At 43.7% G+C, this 23,336-nt stretch overlaps 1 protein-coding gene across 2 annotated transcripts in view; it reads right to left on the reverse strand.

Moving 5' to 3' along the window:
- AGAP1 (ArfGAP with GTPase domain, ankyrin repeat and PH domain 1) overlaps positions 1–23,115 on the reverse strand; it is a gene marked incomplete at its 5' end in the record, with an annotated part of 347,082 nt that extends 323,967 nt beyond the window's left edge. For both annotated transcript variants that reach the window (XM_084288890.1, XM_084288889.1), the window contains one exon: positions 22,953–23,115. In XM_084288890.1, coding sequence (XP_084145016.1) covers positions 22,953–23,115 — 163 coding nt within the window. The remainder of the gene's footprint in view (positions 1–22,952) is intronic.
- Positions 23,116–23,336: the final 221 nt, after the last annotated feature.

The following is a 23,336-nucleotide window of genomic DNA, read 5'->3' on the forward strand; positions in this document are numbered from 1 at the left end:
GTTTTTCAAAGTAGAACAAGCTGCAGTTGGTATCCACGTGCTCAATACCCATCATCACCAATCAACCCTCACATAAGACTTCCTATTTACTCAATACAGCAGCCAGACAGGTGTGCATCACATTCAGTGTCTGCTGGTGAACAGCTGCCTGCTATGACATAGTTCCGAGCCTGATAACCAGGATGAATTCTTGTTAGCGTAACTGCACATCACTTCTCACTACTTCAGACTGTAGGAGACCGGGGACTGTTTCAGGCTCCAAGCAGCAGCCCAAGAGGTGAAAGAAGTGCAGACCCCACTCAAATATTACCTGCGCTACTGCCAAAGACCATTATCACTGCACAGACCTCACGCTGACTTAACACCTACATCACTGAAAGCTGGCTTTTTTTTGTTTGCATTTGTAACCTGAATTTGTTATGAAGTTCTCAATTAATCACATTAACACCACAGCTGTGAATAAATATTCTTCAGGACCTTACTTTTGGACTGTGACCTACTGCTATCTTGCACTATCACAGAAGTTTAATCTGTTAAACAATCCAGTACAAAGTCCATGTAATTTTACCTACTTAAGTGCAAATCCACATTTGGCAACAAGGCCTCAGCAACTACAGTTGTTTGGGTGTTGTTCAGGTGTTGGTTAAATTTCATTCAAGTAATTACAGCCTCTTGCTCACTGGAATAGCAACCAGTATCACAAAGTCTCACATTTCTGAAGCCCTAACGCACAGCCATAACCTGGTGCTTCCACTTTCATTAACGACATAGTTAAGCAGGGACCAAGTCAGCCTCACCAAGGCTTGCTATGGATTAGCCAGCCTACACTAAGTGTAATTTGGGTGTTTCATTAACATTCACCACCCACTTTCATTGGCTGGACAACGTAACGCAGATCAAGTTAACTCCTTCTGATTTGCAAGTCCTTCCACTTCCATCACGTGTTTTGTCTTTCCTAGACAGACAAGTTTATCGCTATTTCCATGCCTAGTTTTAGGCCTGGCTTCTACACATGCCTCAAATGAGGCAAAGTGGAACAGAGGACCCAACACACTACTAACTGGAAAGTGTTGTAGAGGCACAGAAGCCATACTCTGATTATTTCTTACAGACATCCACTGTTTAGTTCCCTTTTCATTCCTGTCTCATTCCAACTTCAGCATGATTTTCACGCATGTTCCAGCTCAACTTATGAAGTGTAGGCAATGTACTTCAAGAGCCAGTTCTACAGTACACAGCATGAAAGTAAAATATGACCTTGGCTATACTTTAAGTGCTGCTACAAGTCATAAATGATTTACCTGTTTAAGTCACAAAAACGAATACACAGACCTGGCAGAGTTTAGCCTTCTGTTTACTCACTCCTCAGATTACAAGTGCCCTAAAAATTCTTTTCTGACACAATTACTTGATGGCACACTAAATCTGACTTTAAACTGTTTTTAAAACATATACTAACTAAAAATGTGCTGATAGCCTCAGAGATTAACTGAAAATTAAGGGTTCAGGTTCAGTTTTGTAGTTTCACTAGTACAACAGTCACGTTAGGAAGTTGATCAACGCAGAGCTACTATTTATTTACAGTCCAACATACTGTGTTTTCATCTATTTTAGAATTTTCAATTTTCTCCTAAATTATGACCATTTGGTTCATTTTTCAACAGCCAACTCCGGCTGCCACATCCTATGCCTCAAAAAGCTTACTCCATTCTAGCATGGGGAATTCCTCTGTAGCAGAGGTTTCTATACGGAAAAGCCCCTAGACTATTTCTTTGTGTCTTTGGTCTGGAATGAAAAGCTCAACAGGAAAAGCAAGAGAGCAAGAACACAAGACAGGCAAGGCCTTCTTCAGCTGGGCTTTGCAATTCAAGACAGACTGAGCTGTTCAGCTTAAGAGGGGGCTTCAGGGGAGAGAGGATTAACAGCCACAATTCCCAGCTGTTTTTAAGAAGTTGACCTCTGCATCTGCTCCCTACCTGACAACGAAGTCGGGCTGCTCACCACCTTTTCTACTAGCACAGGGCTACAGATTGAGATTGCACTCAAAGTTTGCCTTCAGTAATTAATCGCACTCACTAAACTCTTGAGTGCAGAGGGATGGCTGCAGATTGACTTCACTTTTCCCCTTCCATACAAAGGGAAAGTACCTCTTCCAAGCAAAAAAAAAAAAAAAGCTTGGGCATCTACATACCTCCTATCTGTAGAAGGAGCTTCACTTTTCTCCTTACCATCTACTCTTCCAAGCAAGCGAAAGTGCTGGTAAGAGCCTGAAATATCCTGAAGACCTTTCTGAAGAACCTTTGTCCATCTTCATTAGCTATTAGCACGAAGGAGGCAAGTTGAAAGGAAACTCATCATAAGGCTCTGCTGAGGGGTGGGTAGGTCAATACGGCCACGCAGCAGTTACTTCAGAACTTAAAACAGGAAAAAGGCACGTCCCGTGTGCAAAAGGACTCCAGCCTGCTCTCCTATTTCATTCAGATCATTATCAGAATTTCAGATTAAAAAAAAAAAATTAGACACAGCTGGCTTACAAACAAATAAGCAAACTCATTTTCAAGCAGCCACCTTAATATCTGTAACATCACCATCACCAACCTAGTATTTCTAACAATGCAAAAAGTAACAAGCTTTTATAGCTAGATCTTAAAGGCATCAGATTCTTGTTGACCCACTTATAACCTATAAGGGTACTCCCTTTAATATTGAAGTATAAGTTGAAAACATTAATTCAAAGGGACAGCATTAGTACATTACAATATTTCTTTAAGTTTTCTTCACCAGTGCTTAGAAATACGCATCTGACATTCTCTCGTGGTAATTCCTCTTTCCTTTCCTTTTTTTGTTGTTTAGTAATTATTAGCCCAATTCTGTTATTCCCAAAAGAAAGTGAAAAAATACATAACACTCAGCTCCTAATTAGTTACAGCAGTCCAGGAATCTCCTGGTATCTTGACTTTTAATATTTCACTTACGTTGCTCTAATTTAGTGCAAGTTTCTTCCACTGCACAGAGAGCAGACCTAAACCAAAGTCTTTTTCTTCCTGCTCTGTCATAATAACTTGTTCTTCATGCCCTTCCCAGAACTCTAATTCAATAAATCCCATACCAACTGTTCAGAGAACGCAAAGCGATCCAGTTTCTCTGCAATATTTATTACTGCAGTTACTATCTAGCAGCAGTTACAGCCAGGCACGCACCTTACAAAGGATTCAGATGTATTACCGTTTTGCTCACAACCTTTGCAACCTAGCTTTGCAAGCTACTCGGTCACAAACAACCGACTTTAGACATCACTCTCTCAAATGCAAAGGAGTTCTCATGGTTCACAAGACATAATGAAATAAAAATTAGCTCAGAGTAGCAGCAGCACGGTAAGATTGATCGCTGTCTCTGATCTGCATACGTGCCCTGTATGCAGACCTGTATTCATAGGCGCTGGCTTTCTAAACAATGTTGTGAAGGTTACAGCTTCGCACAGGAAGGCCTGCTCAGCTCCCATCGTGCTGTAATTCAGTCTGCAGACAAGCGGCTGTCACCGGTCACCACATCCCACCCAACCTGCCAAGTCCAGAAACAAACCCAAGCCAGGGTTCCAGTTCTGAATGCAGTTCCTCTGCCAGAAGAGGTTTCTTTTTCTGTCCATTGCTAACACAGATGGGCATCAGACCAACTACTTTGCTAAATACTTCTAGGAATGAGCAGAGCATGTCACTAATTTCTTTGTGGTCACCTTAAAAGTGACTTTAAGTTGCAGCAGAGCCCTGCCAGAGGCAGCCGAGTGCAGCCACAGGCAGCAGCGCTGGCTCAGAGGACGGCATCCTGCCTTGCCTGCCCTCCTCACACTGCCACCACGGTCACGCTTAAGCCAGAACTGTTTGCACTTCAGCACACGTCATGAGGAAAATGATCCCATTTACAAGGCTTCCTGAAAGTAACCTGAGCACACCATACCTGGTCCCTACACAGGCAGCCAGTTCCTCTTCTGCAGGTACTTCTCTGTCACGTACAACTTCTCTTCATTCTTCCCACAACAAAAAGCACACCAGGCTCAGGCTCTCCAAGAGCTGATTAAATCCAAAGGACTACTTGGCGTTGATTCACAGAGCTCGCTCTTATCAATGCCACATGGAAGCCAAGCAGACAGCACCTGTTTCTGTATCACTGAACTGTTCTTGACCCTTGACAGCAAGATCGTATCTTCCATGCACAGCTGTGCATCCACCATGGGACAGCAGCACACAGCTTCACACTGCTAAAGCACACAGCTTTGGAATGGACTCAGAAATAATCCAATAAATAAAATGATGTGGTACTCCCAGTAGCATAGAAAACCTAGGTTGCTATCAAGAAAATTAAACAAGCCTTCTGCAAAGTCGGTAAGTCCTGTAGTGACTTCAGCTATCCTCTGCTGCATCATCACCGTCACAGCTGCAATCACTGTGTTACAAAGCACAGTCTGATGCCAGCAAGAACACCAGAACTCCCCTGCTGCCTTACTTTCAGAGCAGGTATCTGGTCTGTAAGGAGTCAGATTTGACAAGGGAAGCTAGACTGGACTGAAGCCTGACAATTTCTTATTTGTTCTGAATAAACATGAAGAAGGTCAATATTGTTGTCATGACTTGATGTGACATCTCCAAAACCTTTCATTACCAGGACAACTAGGAAAAATGAAGTATAACATCAACAAGAGGAGGCTGACCTACGGTGGGCCCTTAGCTTGTTTTCTCATTCAGTAACATTTCCTGGTAAGCGTGGCAGAGATCTCCTCTACAACACTCCATGGCCTCCAGCACTAACTTGTCGCAGGCAGCAGTTCCAGGGCAGTCTGGTTTCACAGCACAAACAGACGAGGTAGAAGAGAGACCAAGAGAAACGTATGTGGTACTGGATCACTCTCATACTTTGGGATAAGCAAGCATTTTCTGAAAAGCTGTCATTCAGAGCGTAACAACTGAAAGCTTTGGCCAACAGCTGTTCCCGTAAGCACTGCAATTATTTTCACATCCACAAATTAGCGCAGTTGCCCATTACGCAAAAGATGACTCACATTATAATGAACAAAATAGTCAACAACAAACAGTAGTATTTTAAGACAACAATTTGACTTCAGAAATGTGCTCACTTTATTTCATTCAAGCCTAGTACATATTTACCAAGTTTTAGAAAACCTTTGTTCTTAACTACAGCATTTGTCAAGCTTGCAGCAACTGCCCTTCTCATACTCCCCATCTTTTAAAGGTGCACGTTCCCAGCTCACAAGTCCCTGACAAACAACTTGGGCATCCACCAAAAAAGGAACAGTGTCAGATTGTCAAGAGTTACATTAAAAAGTTAAAATTATTGTCTCAGAAGTACTGAAGACAAGACTTCCTTTTGGTACTATTTACAAATATTAAGGAATACTTATGAAAGTAACACACATACAAGTTAACAATAATTGCAACTATGTCTCCTTGTGCTCAGCTCAAAATCCTAAACATAGAGCAAAGGTAAGTGTGTTTTATCATTTTTAGCACTTTTTGGAATGATAAATTTCTTCTTGCTGAAAGAAAAATTGTGCTTAGCTGCATGACTTATATGCATTACAACTCTAGCGGTATTTTAATTTGCACATTATGCAAATGAAAGAACAATCACAAGGATGATACATATTAGCCCTTTGGCAATATAAATTGAAACCTTAGACCGTTAATTATGCGAGCAACTCAGGTTCCACATGCTCACGATCAGCTGCAGACAAAGGGAACCCACATTTGTTATCTCCTTAGCAGCATCCAAGTTATTTTGGAGCCTATTGATCAGCTCCATTGCGATGGCTTCTGTGCAGCATCCAGCTACCTGCCCCTGTTGCTTAAGGAAAAACAAGGCTTGGATGGAGGCCAACAATCCACTGAACAGATCCAGCAGCCCTCTGGCACCCTAACAAGCTGTCCCAGACACACACCCCTTCCGGCAACAGCTCTGGAGCTCACCTAAGTTTTATGCAAGCTTATTGAGCTTGCTATTCCAGTAAAACAATTACTCACTTGTACGCCCATCTGGTTTAGGAAGGGTAGGAACCTGTGAGACGGAGCTGGTGGGATGGAAGGATTCTTCTCCTTTTGAGTCGTTGCTCAACTTTACCCAAACCTTTTCACGTTCTTGGTATTCTTTTCAGCTAAAATTGAACTGGGAATTGAGGCACACCACCTCCATTTTAGTTCAACATGAATGGAGGTTGCAATAATTCCAAGAAAAAGGAGCACAGAAATACAGCCCCAAACTACAGATTCAGCTTGCCTGAGGAACCTGAAGAGACATTACTCTTTTTTTTTTTTTGAAAATAAAAAAGCTTAAATTCTTTCAAAAGGCTCTGATAGTACAGTAGTAACTAATAGTTGTAATACAGGCCTCACTGGCTCAAAACATTATTTTTGTAAGGTCAGCATTCAGCTGCATGTTACAACATGGCAGCAAATACTGTATACTTTTCTCAACAAAAAGCTTCAACTTCTTACAGAGCAAACAGAGCACAAGTTAAAACAGCTTCTCTTTTTATGCAAGTCAACTTAGCCATTGGATAAAACACATCACACGTATATATACACACAAATATATATATGGTGTCTTTTAAATAAGATGAGAACTCCTCTTAACAAGTTTTGAGTCCTTCACCCACTTTCAGCTTGTTTTCTGGACTTTTGCTCTCAAATCAAAGTTGCTAGCAGAAGGGCACTGGAAATGCTCAGTGTTGCTCAGCCCCAGCTGGCCTCCACCAATCAACCTGCCCATGAGCCCTGACCCCACACGGACCCCACAGGCAAGCAGGTGGCCTGGGTGAAGCCCCAGCACTTATTGCCTTCTTCCAGCTAGCGGGGGGCTTACAAGAGGCAGCACACAGGACAGAGGACAAGCAGCACAGGATCGCCAGCATCTTCACAGTAAAGCTGCATGGGAGGGAGAGCCATGTGAAATCCGCCTTGGTCAGGGGCTGCCATTCTACAGAAGCTGGAAACAGAGTTACTGCTTGACTCCTGCTTGGGCTAATGTTCTTCACTAAGTAGGATCAGAAATACATTTGATTATGAATCTCATTTCAAACGTATCACAATTTGTCATTAGCGAGGTACTTTATATAATCCTTCTTACAAATATTCCCTTGTCACATTTCACTTGAGTACAACATAAATTAAAGCACTGTTCTTTTGCAGAAGTTGTGCTTAAAAGCCATAGCGCATTAACTGTGAATTCATAACTTTCCTGAAAGGCACAAATTAAACAAGTGCCACAGTCAACTTATCATTAAAAATCTTTGCTTTTAAATCAGATGCTCATTATGATACAGTATATAAACATTGAAATACCAAAGTCACTCTTAAATTTGGCATGGATACACACCGATGGAGACCAGAAGCAGAACCAGATCAGAGCCAAAGCCCTTAACGTATTCAAAACAGATCAAAGGGCTGCTCCAGAATTCTTAGGAATTCTGTCAAGTTCTGTCATTTTACTTTTTACCTTGAAGTCTCCCAAGACCAGCTGCTGGTCTTTAAGCATTATGAGGATTTTGCTTCTTTATTTGTACAAGTCAGCATCCTGCAATCACCTGAACCATTTGCTTGAGACAGACACCAAAGCCTCTATATCCCAGTGAACTACACTTCCATGGTTTGTTTATCCTGCTTCAAGAAAAATACAAAACAAAAAGATTTATTTGAAACAGGAAACCAGTAACTATCCCATACTTCAAGTACATACAGCTGTCTTACCCATTAAAATTATTTTTTATAGCTTCATAGGACTTACCTGCTGTCAAGCTGATATGATTAAAAAATAAACCCTGCATTTTCTCTCCCACTCCACGTTAGGATTTTGAATCTCATTTTTGTCAGCACCCTGGTTTCTAGTAGTTCTCCTTTCTGAGAAGACTAAGCCTAATACAGTTGTCTCATACTGACCTCATCCATTTGTTTTCCCTTAAGAGTTATGAGATCTCGGAGGGTTTTTGTGGCATCTTGTAGTTTTCTCCATACACTATACCCAGAGAAACCTTTATCTTAATCACTGTCTGGGCAATATGTTCTGCTGAGGTCAATAACCATCCCCTCGTTCTGCTGACATCCCTAGATAAGAACTGGCTTGTTATTGACTTAACAAGTTAATGGAGGGAAACGAGACTGATGCTGGCAGAGTAAAGACAGTTCATATTTGGGTTACTTACTGTCTTTCATAAAGCAATTGTTCCAGAATTACCAGGGAAGCGCAGCTCAAAATGAATCATACTACAACTACAGCGGTTTCTCCGCACACCTGAACTAACTTCGCTCCAGTTAGGTCAAGTGTTAGTGGCACTGACAGCAAGAAATGCCAACAGACTAACCCCAGCCTCTACTTAGACCCTGACCGATCCCCCACCTGCACTGAGGCCTCTGCACTGGCACTAACGTTTCCATCTAAGTGAACCAGTTTTGTGTCAGCTTCAGTACTCAAATAAATGCACACACCTCCACATCACATATGCAACCACCACGTAGATCATGGGAAACAAGCGACTTTTCTAAGGCACTGCTTTCTCTAACACACTACTGCACTCAGTGCTTTTTTTTTTTTTTTTTTTAAAGGCTGTCACCAAATCCTTTAAAGCAAATTGTGGAACAAGCTGGTTTGGGTACCTCTGACTTATTACAGCAAGTAAAATATCAGCTGGAGCCACTTCCTGATTATAATTAAATATATCTAAATAAAGATATACAAGTCAGGGAGAACCCTACAGATTTATATAGCTGTGCTCATACCTGTTTGTAATGTGTTCTTGTTTGTTTGTTTTTTGTTTGTTTTTTAATATCACTACTTCACTGATCCTGTTTAAAAAAAAACTAATCCCATCTGTGATTGGATCTGTTTCTCAGTACCTGACTTACCTAGCTTGTCATCACAGGACAGCAGGGTACCCTGCATTCATCCGGTATCACCCCGTACCCAGTACGCAATATCCCCATCTGCTAAGCAGAGGACAGTTACAAGAAGTACAGAAAAATTGCCGCACGTTATTAATGATCCAGAAGAAGTGTGTCACCACTGGACAACACAGGTTCCCCTGGCAGCACCTTTCACTGAAGTTACAGACTCCCAGACAGCATTTAGGAGGCCTTGTTTTGGTGCCGCTTCCTTCCAAGATGATGATATCCATATGCAAGTTACTAACAAGCAGCTGGCTCATTCTGAGCAAGCCACCTTATTTACATAGTAATTTCCAAAAAAAATTCTGAGAACACCTGTAGGCTACCTTGCTGCTCCAGGTGCTTTACAAACACTGACAAAATTGATTTTTCCCATTTATCTCCCAGTGTCTGAAAGGAGGAAAAAAAACACTATTGGCCTGACCTAGTTAGCAAACCAAGGGATATATACTTGTACTTTAATTTTTATAGCATGTCACTATCTAATATCAGGCAATCCCTAAAGGGACATACTAGTACTTTTTAGGTCACCAAGGTACTTTGCTGTTGACAGTCTACATTCAAGTCCCAGCCCACCACCAGTTCCTCAGTGTATTTTCCCCTCCCAGCTGACTGCCTCTTTCAGCTTTCTGTAGTTTCACTTCAACACCTACTGGCCTGCCCCCACAGCAAGCCTTACAAATCAGGAAGCTCTGAATTCATTCACGTGTCTAAATCACTTTGGAATATCAAGTTCAAGGTAGATGGATGGATGTTTTGTCAAACCGCAGTCGGTCAGGAATTTTCAGCTAACACAATGCACGCAGCACCTGACAGAGCTACAGTCCAGCAGGAAGGAGGCTCTGCCCAGCTACCCCATTCGTGCAGACAGCAGCCCACACAGCTCTTCAAACTAAAAAATCGGCTACCACAGCGCTCTCCTCGAGCAGATTTTTCTTCATGTAGATGTCCATAAGCCATCCCTTCAGCCCTCCTGCATTCCATAATCTAACATTAACATTTCCCCTATCAGCCCAGAAATACAAAACCTTTCCATCCTGCATTTCAGCTGAATGTTTGCCCAAGAAGTAGAATACCTAATGAACACTTCCTTTACCAGGCAGACAACTGTCAGCATGTTCATAGTACCTCAACACCACTGCATGAGTTACCCCCCGTTTTATTCCTATGAAACTGGGATTTCTGCTGCACTGACTGGTACGTATGCCTGAATACAAATTCAAATGGTACATCAGATCTTTTATTATCAAAAATCCCCACTGAAGTTTCACATATCTTATTTTTACTACACAGATAACAGTAACAATCCAGTTGAAGAAGTAAAAAAAAAAATAAAATCTTCCAGGATTGCTTAAATACTGTGAAGAGCAAGTATGAGACTACATTCGAGCCACTTCACTTTCCCTGAAACATTCCAGTGACTAAAATGTGTCACACTTCGACTGAGCACTTAGGAACAGCTGGTGGCTTCTGGCTTGCTTGTATTTGTACACTGACCAGGTTTAAAAAACATGCAATGCTCCATTTTAAAAGCTTTTCTGAGATAATTTGGAGTTTGCTGGCAAGTGAGTAATAAGTACATGCAGTTCACATCAACTACCTCATCAATTAGCATAATAAATCAAACCAGCAATCCTCTAACTGAGTTCACTCTATTATGCAGGAAGCAAGATGTTCCAGTTAGCAAAATATTCCCTGAGAAGTACTGTCTTTTTATACATGCATAATGCCCCGAAAAAAGAGTCATCTGGGTTTCCTGACTTCAGCTAAAATCCTGGTTTCAACCACATTCAGCATTACCAAGGCAGGTGCCAGCTGTCAATGCTCGTGCCTCCACCTTGCTGGCCCCAGAGGATTACCACACCTCCTTTCCGTCTTTAGCCCCATCCAGAAGCTAACACCGTTATACATCTGAACACTATTAAACGCTGCAGTCCCACAACAGCGAGATACTTCAAAAGGCCAGCTAACACAGGTTAAAATCAAAGTCTCCTTCTGCATTAGGAAAGCAAGGAAACGGATGCATTACCGACAGGGCACAGGACTAGCTTTGCACAACTTGCTTCTATTTCTGCCTGCCTTCTCTTACTGAACTCCAACCTACAGATTTATGTTGGAGCCGCTGGATTGCCATAGGAAGATGATCAATGACTATGGAAGAGTTGGAAATGCAATAAGGCTCCAGCTATTGGCTTTGATGTTTGGAGCATATCAGCAGCACTGTCAGTTTTAACAACTTCATGTAATACAAAGCTGCTACCCACCACTGTCAACATCCTGTGCAAACGGAGCAGAAGTTTGCCCAGAGACCCACAGAAGTCTTTCGACTCCAACCTCAAACAACAACCTAAAATGAATTTTCCAGAAGGAACACATTTTGAAGGAGGACTAGGAGCACCGTTACTCAACATTATTCATGATACCAAAAAAAAAATAAAAAAAAATACTTGAAAACCTGAAATTATGCAAATACTTTATAAAGGCTTAAAAACATGGAAAACAAACCTCTACTACATCACTGATTTTATATTCACACAAGGAAAGGAACATTATTTTCCTTCATTGCTGTTATATAGTAGGTTGTTTTTCTCCTAGCTGACACACGTACCCTTGGCAACACAGCCTGTAACACCTTCTAGCCAAAAACAGGGACCATGCAATTAGCAACAAAATGATTACTAACTGCTTTTTTCACTATCCAATGCCCACATCTATTACCATTTTCCAAGCTACTGTTCTTGTTCTATTTCTAACAATTAGATAACAAAAAGTTATCCAAATGAGATGCACACAGTCCATCTTTCTCTGAAGAACCTGAGAGCTGGCACCTTGAACAGCAGTGACAGCAGGTCTCTGACTTTCAGCTACCACTTTCTAGGCCCTAGCTGTGTTTTTTCCAAGAGCACTCCACCTGTGCCTGATCATAAAAGCCTGCCAGTGCTACAGATGATCATGAGCACTACGAAGACCGTAACAGCTTACTATGACAGAAGCATTGGTTATCTCATCTTATCATGAAGCATTTAGACACTAAAGCCTATAACTCATTCATCAGATTAGGCTTAAAAAGAAGAGAAAGCAATATTAAATGTCAGCTCAACTACTCCTTTGTACACCTTCAAAACGTCTAACAGCTTGGTTTTCAGATTTTGTTCCTTCCCTCTCTACAATAGGTTTTGAGTTCTTTTCATTCTTATGATTCTAAGAACGGAAATGTGAAAACAGCCAAGCCCTCATTTTAACAGCGAAAATCAGCCAGGATCATCTCCAGGGATAGTCACTCACTACCTTTTTAGAACATTTTATATCTCACTGACAGCATCAAGTCTCCAGTTAGATCCATCTACCCTTCAGGACAAGTGCTGGGAGGAGCTGAGCATCTATCCCTTGTGTCAGGATAATCCCACGGCATTAAAAATAGGCTTCCCAGAAGGCAGCCGCTTGGAGCTGATAACCGAAACGCCTCTTTGTATCTAACTTACAAACTGAATCAGTCTTGGTATCATCAGTTACACTGCTCAAGAGGAAAGCATTAAGCATGCAGAACAGAAGATTGCAGCTGCAGCAGTGGAAGCCATACGTGTACGTACCAGGTGACACACACATCTTTCATCATGCAGGCATCTAAACTCCAGCAAATGACCCACGCCACAATTGCTTCAGCACTTGCCGTGCTATGCTTGTCATTCCCTTGCCTTCCTTGCTGTCCTCATGCTCTATTTTCCATCAATTCCAGTTTCTCAGTTCTTACTATATCCTTCCAAACACCCACGTACAAATCTTGTCTCTCAAGTACTCTGCAAAGAAACCCAAGAAAGCTTCTTCCTTTCAATTCAGGAAGGGTTGAACACTCTTGAATGCTTTTTCCCCATTATACTGTAATCTCATCTCACAGGCGGAGAGCAAGGTAATAAAACCAAAGGCTTGTTTCTTTGTAGTTCAGATAAATTTAGAGTCCAATATTACGCAACAATGCTTTCTATACAATCCATAAGAAAATTTAACTTCTGTATCCCGTGCAGGTAGCTCAACATTTTGAAAGCAATACAGATAATTTAGCAGGGCAAGCTCGTAACCAGAAATGCTGCAGGTCATGACTGCTATAGTTGGCACCCTCTCTTCACCGAGCTGTAGTGTTAGGACAGCTGCCACAGGAAGGCTGCCTAGACGACTGGATCTTTGTCTCCGTGACATTAAAATGATTATAAAGCTTCAAACCACTTTAAGTAGGTTCACCAAATGACTAATTCTGGCAGTGACACTCTAGAAAACAGAGAAAATGAGGGACCATTTGGAGATTTATTTCAACTGTGTGCTTTATCAATCCATACACAGCCTTCAACGTCTCTCTCCTTTTCCCCACATCTCTGGTTTGGGTGTGTTTTCCTGAGTCCGGCTGGTATCTCTGGGGAAATTCACTGCTGGATTAAAAACAGGAAATCTTTCTTGGGTTATTGACCAAGTGATGCAAAAAGCCTTGCTTTTGGTTCACAATTAGTTAACTCTGATACACAAACATTTGCAAAGTTAAGTGGGATACATTTAAATGACTGCTGCCTTGGCAGCCAGTGGCATGCTTTTAGCACATTTCCCCTAGAGAACACAGTTGCTGTGATACCTAAAAGACAGGCTTCCTGGCTTTTCTGAGCATGCTAAGTGAAGTAGTGAAATAATAGAAATTGCACATTCTCACACTACTGGTTACAGGACGCTAAAATATCCTGCAGTAGTGCCCATCTTGCTGTGTCCTCCTGGTTCTGCTACTGAAAAACGTAGAATCAGAGTCATGTGGTTGGAAAAGACCTGCAAGATCACAATGTCCATCCATCAACCTGACCTAACACCTCCCACCACCAAACCACATCCCTCAGTGCCACGTCCTCACGTCTCTTAAACACCGCCATGGATGGTGACTCCACAACTTCCCCAGGCAGCCCGTTCCAGTGCCCGATCTCCTTCTCCATGAAGAAATTCTTCCTAATGCCCAACCTAAACCTTCCTGATGCAACTTGTGGCCATCACATCGTGTCCTATCACTTGTTGCCTGAGGGGAGAGACCAAGACCCCTGACCCCAGGCTCACCACTGCTGCATACAAGGTGATGATCACTTCCCCTGCCCCACTGGCCACGTTACTTCTGATGGAGGCCAGGATGCCACTGGCCTTCTAGGACACCTGGGCACACTGCCAGCCCACATTTAGTTCTGGTTCTGAAGTACAGACATAGGGGTATAAATTCATAGAAAAATTACTAACAGGAAGAACATCATCTGCAGCTTTAGCTTAATAGAAACTGTAAACACTACCAAATTCAAGTTCAGGAGAATTTTCCTCCAGGTTTCATATTAAATTATGTCCAATTGCTCTCATCTAGGCTATAAATGGCCCTTCAATTCCCTCAAAATGAAACAAAAAAGATAAAAACTAATAAAAGTCTGAAGTTTCTCATAAGTAAACAAATAAAAAGGCCACAGATGTACTGCAATACAGCTAAAGCCACGGACTCAATTACAGCATTCGCAAGAGTCACTTTGCTTGCCTGTATTTATTTCCTTAAGCACAGAAAGGGAAATTAGCAAATAAAATAGTTGTCTAATCATTAGGCTTACATTCATTGCCCAAGTATGTAAGCAAATAAAGCTGCTACACGAGACACAAAAATTATACACCTCGGTCACATCAACCCTGTATTTTTGTGCTTGCTTCTTCAAGTGGCTCACTGAAGCAACAGGGGGGGAAAAGAAAGCCAAGCCGCTCACTGAGTTGGAAACGCACTGTCATCTCAATAGCCCTTCATCTGTGGCATTGCACAGCCTCCAAAGATGATGTTAGTCAGAACCCTGAAATAGCATTAATGAGATTGGATGTGTATAGACCAGTTAAATAATGCATCTGCTTCCATCTTCTTTCTGAAAGAAACACTAAACACTTCCAGGAAGATTTGGAGCCGTCAGCTGCACCACAATGGATGAACTAGGAACGAGGGAATCCAAACAATGCCTGCTTCCTCTTGCATTTGTAATCACAAGGTGGAACTTTCTTTGAGGACATATTTCCACAGCTGCCTGAGCACGCCACAGCGAGACCACATCGTTACCTAATTTCTAGGGTTAATCACAAAATTCCTGCAGTATTTATAACCTTATCTAAATGAAACAGAAGCACACGTTAGTTGCAAATTTGGATCAAAAGCTGTACAGATGACTAAAAAGTTCCTGAAAAGCCATTCCAGATATATAGACACAGGGAACTGAAATACTCTTGACTTTATAACAACCTTTTAAAAGAAATTTAATCTTGTCACTCGAAAAACTATTTGCCACCCTCTACCCTCATGCTGGGGAGTTCATGAACACCCTTGAACCCTCTCCCTTCACTGCATGTAAATGCTGTCTTTTCCATCTCATCCTCTGCTCTCCTGTTCTCTGCCAAGTGATTGGAGAGAGAGGTGAGGAAAAACAATCATCTTGGTGTTAACAAGGACAGGTATGCATCCCTGGGAGGGATGCACTCCTTAAGAAGCTTGCTAACTGCCACAAGTCTAGGGAATCAATCAGTGATAACAGGACAGGGAGAGATGGCTCCTGGTGGAGCCCACAGGAGTGGCACACCCAGTATTGTCTTAGCTCAGAAGCAGGGAGCTGGGAAAACCACAGACTGTTGGCTTTGAGCTCAAAGGAATGTTCTTTTAGTTAGGATAAGCCAGACCTCTTGCTCTCAAATATTAACAATTTTGCCACCACAGAGGCCAGTAACCAGCTGTGCACCCCAAAGGTCAATATTGGCTCCGATCCCATCTAACATCTTAATGAATGCCCCGGATGACAGGGCAGAGCATACCTGCAGCATGTTCGCAGACAACGTGGAGCAGCCAAGGCAGCAGAGGGCCATGCAGCCACCCCCAGGGGGACAGGCCGCAGAGCTGGGCTGGCAGGAGCTTGGGGAAGCCCAGCCAGGAGAGGTGCAGAGTGCTGCCCCCGGGGAGGAACTCTTCAGTGAAACTGCTTCACCTCCTCCATCCCGCCTCAGCTCAGACAGGGTGCCCAGCCCCAGGTCCCGGCGCCTCCTGAAGCTCCCCAAGGAGGAGCCCCCCCAGGCTCTGGGCAGCCTGTGCCAGGGCTGCGGCACCCGCCCAGCCCAGCAGTGCTGCCTGGTGCTCAGGGGTCTGCAGCCAGCTGCAGCCTCCCAGGAAGCCTCAGCACCACGGTAAGCCCTGCAGTGCAAAGGGCTGCTGAAGTCAGGGGGTAGAGGGACAGCTGCAGGATCTGTGTCACTGCCCCCTGCTCCAACTTGGTCCCAGACCCTTTGGGGTCTTTGTCCCAAGGCCCCCAGTACTCCTGCCTCCACCCAGGCAGCAACACTTGCACACCCTCGCCACAGGGCTCCATGCGGAGATGTCTCTCTCCACAAAGCCATATTTAAGTCCTGATGGTGCCTGATTCCCAGGAGTCCTTAAAACAAGCAAGCAACATCCTGCAGCCCATCCATATCCGGCAGTCCTTGCTCGATTATCGCATGGTATAAAGACAAGCCAGAGCACAAAAGAGAAGCTTAGCGTAGCTCCCCATCAGTACGGGTAACATGAAGCACAAGCAGTCCTTGAAGCTGGTCAAGGACAAAAACTAATATTACAGAAGACAAATCTCCTATTTTCACGGAGGTTAGGATTACCAAAAACATTTAAAGCAATGTTTCCTTGTTCAGAATAGGGGAACTTTATCCCCTGCAATTTTCACTGACTGTATGAAACCATTTTTGATTTTTTCCACAAATGGTAGAAAGCTGCATGTATCAAAGTCAGAAAGGGTAACCTTAACACAAAAAGCAACAATTGCAGAAACGAAGCTTTAAAGGCGCTGTAAGCAAAAGGTCACACAGTTAAGATGCAAATGAATTCTCTATTTCAGCTACTACGTTATTTTGCACTCGCGTTATCTTAAATACCAACAGCGCCATTTACCCTTCTCATCGGTAAGGACAAAACAAGTTCCCAGTTGTGATGCAGCAGAGAGTGAAGTACTCCTGAGGTCTGTGGAGGCACTCCTCATCTGCCTGGCACCATTCCCAAACTCCACCATTCTCCAGAGAAGTATGCTTTTTTTTCCCATTGTATACTGTAGTCTGACGGGCTACTTTTAAGTATACCCCATAAGTATTTGGGAATTAATGGAATACATGGTATTTTCACAGTTTTTATCACTTGCTGCAAGGCTCAACCCCCTTGCTTCACACAGTAGAGTTCACAGCCAGAGAGCAGCTACCTCACAGCCTGGGTAACAGACTCACGGGATCACCTAGGTTGGAAAAAACCTCCAGCAGCCAGTCCAGCCACCACATCCACACGGCTTGGAAATACCTCCCAGGACAGGGACTCCACCACTGCCCCGGGCTGCCCATTGCAACATTTGAGACCATCTCCTCACCACCTGAGGGAAGAGACGGGCACCGCCAGGCCACAGCCTCCTCTCAGCATCTGTAGGGAGCCGCGACGCCTCCCCTTCGCATCCTTCTCCCCAGATGAAGCAGCCCCGGCTCCCTCAGCCGCCGCTCAGCCTTGTTTCCAGGCCCTTCCCAGCATCCTCATTTGATCATCTCTACATCTTCCTGTAGTGAGGGGCCCCGAACTGAGCACGATATTCAAGGTGCCGATTGACTGGATTCCCTACATCTGACTGAACCACATGAATTGAATCCCCCAGAACAAAACACACAAAAAAAGCACATTCCTGGCATGCTCTATTGTTGCCCTCTCTCCCACAAATCTGAAACAAGATGGCCATGCTACAAAACTGTTCCCCATGCACTGCCTCTAAAAGTTTTCCTCAAAGTAAAATTCAGTGCAAGACTACAGACTCCTGCCAGACGAATTACTACATCTTAAATTATTTATTTTGCAGACCTGAAAAGCGAAGTGAGCAAAAAGCAGCCTTGTTTTGCATGCTAAGATGTCATAATCAGCCTCCAAAACCATTTTAAAGCATTTTGGCACCCATACGAAATGGATTTGCATCATTGTTTGTTGCGTTTGGAGTATCAGCTGTAGCGATAAAGCTACAAATCCCATAGACTGAACCACAGTTTAAAAAAACACAGCAGTAAGACAGCTTGAATAGGGTGAGTAGTACTAAGGTTTCAAGATGCCACTGTCTCATCAATACTAGTTTCTTCAGCTTTGCTCATTTACACTTAAATATCTGAACTACACCATCATTCCTTTGACTTATTTAAATACTACAACATACATGTACTCCCAAACTCTCCTTCCCAGTTGCTTGACTTAAATATTTGCTTGCAGGGAGATCCACAGATGCTTGATCTCCTAAGTCTGTTTCAACCAAAGAGCTAAGTAAAAGGGGTGCCCGGTATTCAGCTTTCAGAGTGGCTATAATCGTTTTCAAGTTGCAGCTTTGATATCACTCTCAGCACAAGCTGATTGCAGGACAGCCTTGGCAGCCTCCCACGAGCTCCCGGTACATTATCAAGGAGCGTCTACTTCACCGCAACGATTCAGCCCTGCCTCATCACAAACAGGCACGTTAAGGACAAATCCCCTATTTTCAACAAACAATCATAGGTTGGAAAAGACTTTCAAGGTCATCGAGTCCAAACACCAGGCTAACCCACTGGGTCCCACCACCAAGCCCCATTCCTAAGTCCCATGTCCCAAACACCTCCCGGGATGGGGACTCTGCCACCCCCGGGCAGCACCTTCCAGTGCTCCATCGCCCTGCCAGTGACAAAATCCGTTCCCACATCTAATCTAAACCTCCCCGGCACAACCTGAGACTTCTTGCTCACATCCTGTCCATTGTCACTAAGATACCCACAGCTCCTCGCTGCAGCCTCCCTTCCAGAACAGGGAGACAAAACAAGATCATCGCTGGCATCCTTGTCATTTCTGCCTGTAGTCTCATATCGCACAGCAGATTTTTTTTTAAACTGTACATAAACCCAGTTTGTCTCATTGCTCAGTCTCAATATGTGTTAAAATACAGTTGTTATCTCAACCCCAGAAGCGAACATAGCTCCTGTGAGACAGAGAACCTCAGTACCACCACTTAAGGAGTCATGAAGCAGAGGGCTCCAAGGAAAGAAGGGCCATGGCAGGGAACAAAACACAGCTGGAGACCCACAGCAATGACAGGTGCCCTTAACCTGCACTTCAAGAGCCTTCACTCAACCCTGGGCTTCTTTATTATCAAGAAATGTATTTCAAAGTGACTGAAGAAAAAAAATAAAGAACCCACCCGTTCTAGTACCCACTCCCCAATGCACCAGGATCTCTGCACTGCCCTGAACATGTTATTTCCAAGTACACAGATCTCGTCTCTTCTGTAAGCTTGAGATGACTTCTGAAGTCCCAAGACTGAAAGGAAATAGTTAATCATAATTTCAAAACCCAAACTAGCATTCACAAAACAATTTTGAAATGCCTTCTTTTTTCCTTCTTCTTTAACAGAAAGATTAAAATAGAAATCACAAGATGCTCTGGAGCACAGCTCTTCATAGCCGAGCACTGTTTGGTATAGCATCTGTAAGATTCAAAGCAGCAACCTCCAAAAACCCTCAAAAAAAACCACAGACCACAGAGATTTTCAAATCACTGTCAGGGCACACTGAAGCCAGTATCTTAAGTGTGGTTGTTAGGCTTTGTTTTATTAGCAAAGGATTGAAGATACTTCTTGTCTTCCCCATAGTTACAAAAATCTGCTCAAAGCCCATGTTGAAGCAGAGTGTTTTGACAGGCTTGCCACTGCGTAAAAGGATAGCAAACTATTTCAGATGCTCAACGCCTGCTGCATTAGTGCCTGTTAGTACCAAGTGAAGTACACTAGCAAAAGAATTTTTATGGACTATCAGCCAAGAAGACGACATTGACCCTGTTTAGTTGTTTTAAAATTATTTCAAGAGGGATTAGAAATGAAATTTTCAGATTGCTTGACTCCCTTTCTTTGGTTTTGCATCATTCTTCAGATTTTATAGCAACACAGCACTGGCCTCATTCTGGACAAGAGAAAAGGGAACCGATACATCCAGCTGTTACCTACCCTTACATAACCACATTCACACCTCGAGAGCATCATGTCTCGAAAACCTAAGGTGTTTCCAGCAGTTTAAAGACTGCTGAAGTCTACTTGTGTTTCCTTCTCTCTGTTGGTAAGTACTCTACATATTTGATACAAGAACCGCTGAATGCTCATCAAGTACTGATGCCTCTACTGGTGGAGCTCAGCTCATGAGCCACAGAACTGGTAACAGCACCTCAAGTTCCTTGGCTACTTATGAATTTCATAACAAAACCCATACTTCTGTTCAATTTTCCAATTTTAACTCTGCAACTGTGAAATGCATGAACCTGAAAGTAACCAGCTCTTAGCACTTTCATCCTGTGTAGAAAAGCTAACAAACCAATATCACACAAATGTTTTAGCAATTATCACACCAAACTCAGGACAACACAAGGAAAGACGTCTCTGGAAAAAAAAAAAAAAAATCAAATCAAAGCGTCAATTCAGGACACAATTAGCAGTCAGCAGTTGCTCTCTTAGGACTAGATACAACTCCTGCCCTTGAATACGAGGAATCGTTGCTGCTGGAAGACCAGCTTCATTTCACATTATTGAAACGGTCATTGATCCAGCAAGTGTGCCCAGGCACTCCTCTAACAGAGCTCAAAGCCTAGAAAGTAGTTTACACTGCCAATAAAATCCTTAAAAAAAAAAAAAAAAAAAAAAAAGTAGACTAAGTCAGTGACATCTATAACAAAAAAGAAATTCTGAGAATAATTAATAGTGTAACTTTGCTGAATTGAGTCTCAAACTGCTTTAGATTCCAAGTGTGTTCTCCTCCAGATCCATAAAAACCTCTCTTGAGCAAGTATGAATTATCGGAGCTGATCAAGGCGCACATGCTGGTTGGAGTTATGGTTTAGAGCAGCCTGAACTAACGAGACTACATTCTTTTCTTTAAAGGGTATGGTTTCTTTTTCCACTGGAAAAAACTATTTCAGCACAAAGTTACTTAATATTTTCTCATCTCAGCCACATGCCAACACCACAATTCCTCGCTATCAGTAAAAAAAAAAAGCTGAATACCTTGAACTCAAAAGGCTTCATGTGAGTTAGGGAGCTATCATTACGACACTCAACTCAGCTCAGTAAGGACTTCCGAGACTGCAACAGCAGCAAAACAGATGAGACCCTCAAACATGCAGTAAGGAGTTACCATGTAAAGCTAGGAGCTAATTTTACAGAAAAATAGTCAAAGGAGGTTTACCAAAATACACAACCTGGTGCAGTTGTAACCCAGGAGTGAGGTGAATTTTCTTAGCCTTTCTTCTTTTTGCTGTTGTTACTAAAAATTGCATATATGTAAAATTCAGGGTTACATGTACTCCAAGAGCCCTTCAAATGAAAAATTACCTAAAATAGGCACTTTTTCTAGACAAATCTTTCCCATGAATCAGATGTGCTGGTTGCATGACTCAGTGTCCAACACAAGTTAGACAGCAAACTGTCTCCGAAAATTTTACTCATCAGCTTTGCTTTTGAAAGACATTTGCAGGCTGCTGTTTTGTTTTTAGAGCCTTTGTGAGTGACAAGGGAACGGAGCTCCAGTTAGGTAACAAGCCATTAATACTTGACAAGACAAATGCGAGTCACATGCTAGCGAGATAACTACATAGAACACTTCACATCCTCCTCCCACTTCTGCACAAGCTTGGCTGCATCACTAAGCATCAAGAAACATGACATTTAGAACCACATAGACATGCATTAATTACCACTAAATATATATCTTCTTTTTCCCCCCTGAAGGACATCATCTATCCCACAGAAATCCAAACACCAGCAGTACTGCAAAAGGAACAGTGGTGCCTGTGTCCCCTTCCCACAACGTATTTTAAGTTTCCATCTCTTCCGTGAAAGAGGAGAGCAAATGGAAGGACTCCCAGGAGGGGCGCAGAAGCTGACAGCCACTCATCATCATCTCAACAAGTGACAAGTACAATAGGCAACACGCAGAAACCTCCACCGCATACTCAGTCCCCAGCCAAGTCTGCTCATCAAACTGCCTTCTTCAATACGTGACAGGCGCTGCCAGGCTCCCCGGCTTGCTATGCAGGACACTAACAAGGATTATTGCCCCCTCCCCCTAAAATGTTGATGGTACCCTGTTTAATGCCACATTGCCCGTTCGCTCAAGCCACACGGCTCCAGTCAGATGAATCAGTTAGCTTTTGAAGTCACAATCCCAGTTACTTTGTTTAAGACATATGCTTTAAGGAGGAGAGAGGCCATCAAAACCCGATGGCTGTAACCAGCTCTCTATTTCAGATGCTATACATCATACTCTGCTTGCTTGAATCCCTTCCAAAACAGCGGCAGACTAATTCAATGGCAAAAGCACACAACACAAGGCTTTAAACGACTAGGCAAAATAACTTAAAGATTTCTTCTTAAAGACACATTCTTAGCCAATGCTGTTTGCTCTTTTTAACTCCAGTGGTAGCTAAGAAAAATATCTACAGAGTTCCCAGCGTGATTTTTTTCTCGTTTTGCACTCTTGAACTGCTTAGGACGTGCATCTGTAGCACTGCTTTGAGGACAGATACCTATAAATCTAAGCTTAGAAGACTTAACTCCATCTTGCTATCGAACCCGTGGGTTTGTTTGTTGTTGTTTTTTTTTTACACTATTGCACAGAGTGCTGCCCCGTGATCCACTTGTGCATCTTGTTTACTCGATAAAACACCGAAACGGAGCCCGTGCACGCAGTGTCTCGGTGGGAGCTGTACGGAACAGCAAATATCGCTTTTTCTCAAGCCCTTCCGAGGCAGGCATCGTCCTTCTCACCTCACCCCGCTGCTCGCAGGACGCTGCTCAGCCTGCACACCAGCAGAGCAACTTCTCAGAGCAGCACCGACCCCCCCCCCCCCAAAAAAAAACAACCCCCACGGGGTCCGGGGTCCAGCCGTCGGGGGAGGGGGGGGGGGCAGAGGCTCACCTTCGATGGCGATGACATGCTCGCGGATCTGGCTCTGCAGCACGGGCTCCTCCAGGCGCTCCAGCAGCTCGTAGATGGAGTAGATGTTGGGGTGCACCGACTCGAAGCGCTGGATCTCGGCGCGGATGGCTGCCGAGTTGGCCAGCTGCTGCTGGTAGTTCATGGTGCGGCCGCTCCCCTCCTCCTCCTCCTCCTCCTCCTCCTCCTCCTCTTCGTCGCCGTCGCCGTCCCCGTCCCCTCTCCCCGCCCCGCCGGGCCCCCCCCCGCTCCCCGGCAGCGCCTCGCCACAGAGGGACCGGGCCGGGGGGGCAGCGCCGGGGCCGCCCTCACTGCATGGCGGCGGGGCAGGGCGAGGCGGCGGCCCCCTGCCAGCTGCGGACCGGC

This window comes from Netta rufina (assembly GCF_964035555.1).
Source record: "Netta rufina genome assembly, chromosome: 6".
Classification (NCBI taxonomy): domain Eukaryota; kingdom Metazoa; phylum Chordata; class Aves; order Anseriformes; family Anatidae; genus Netta; species Netta rufina.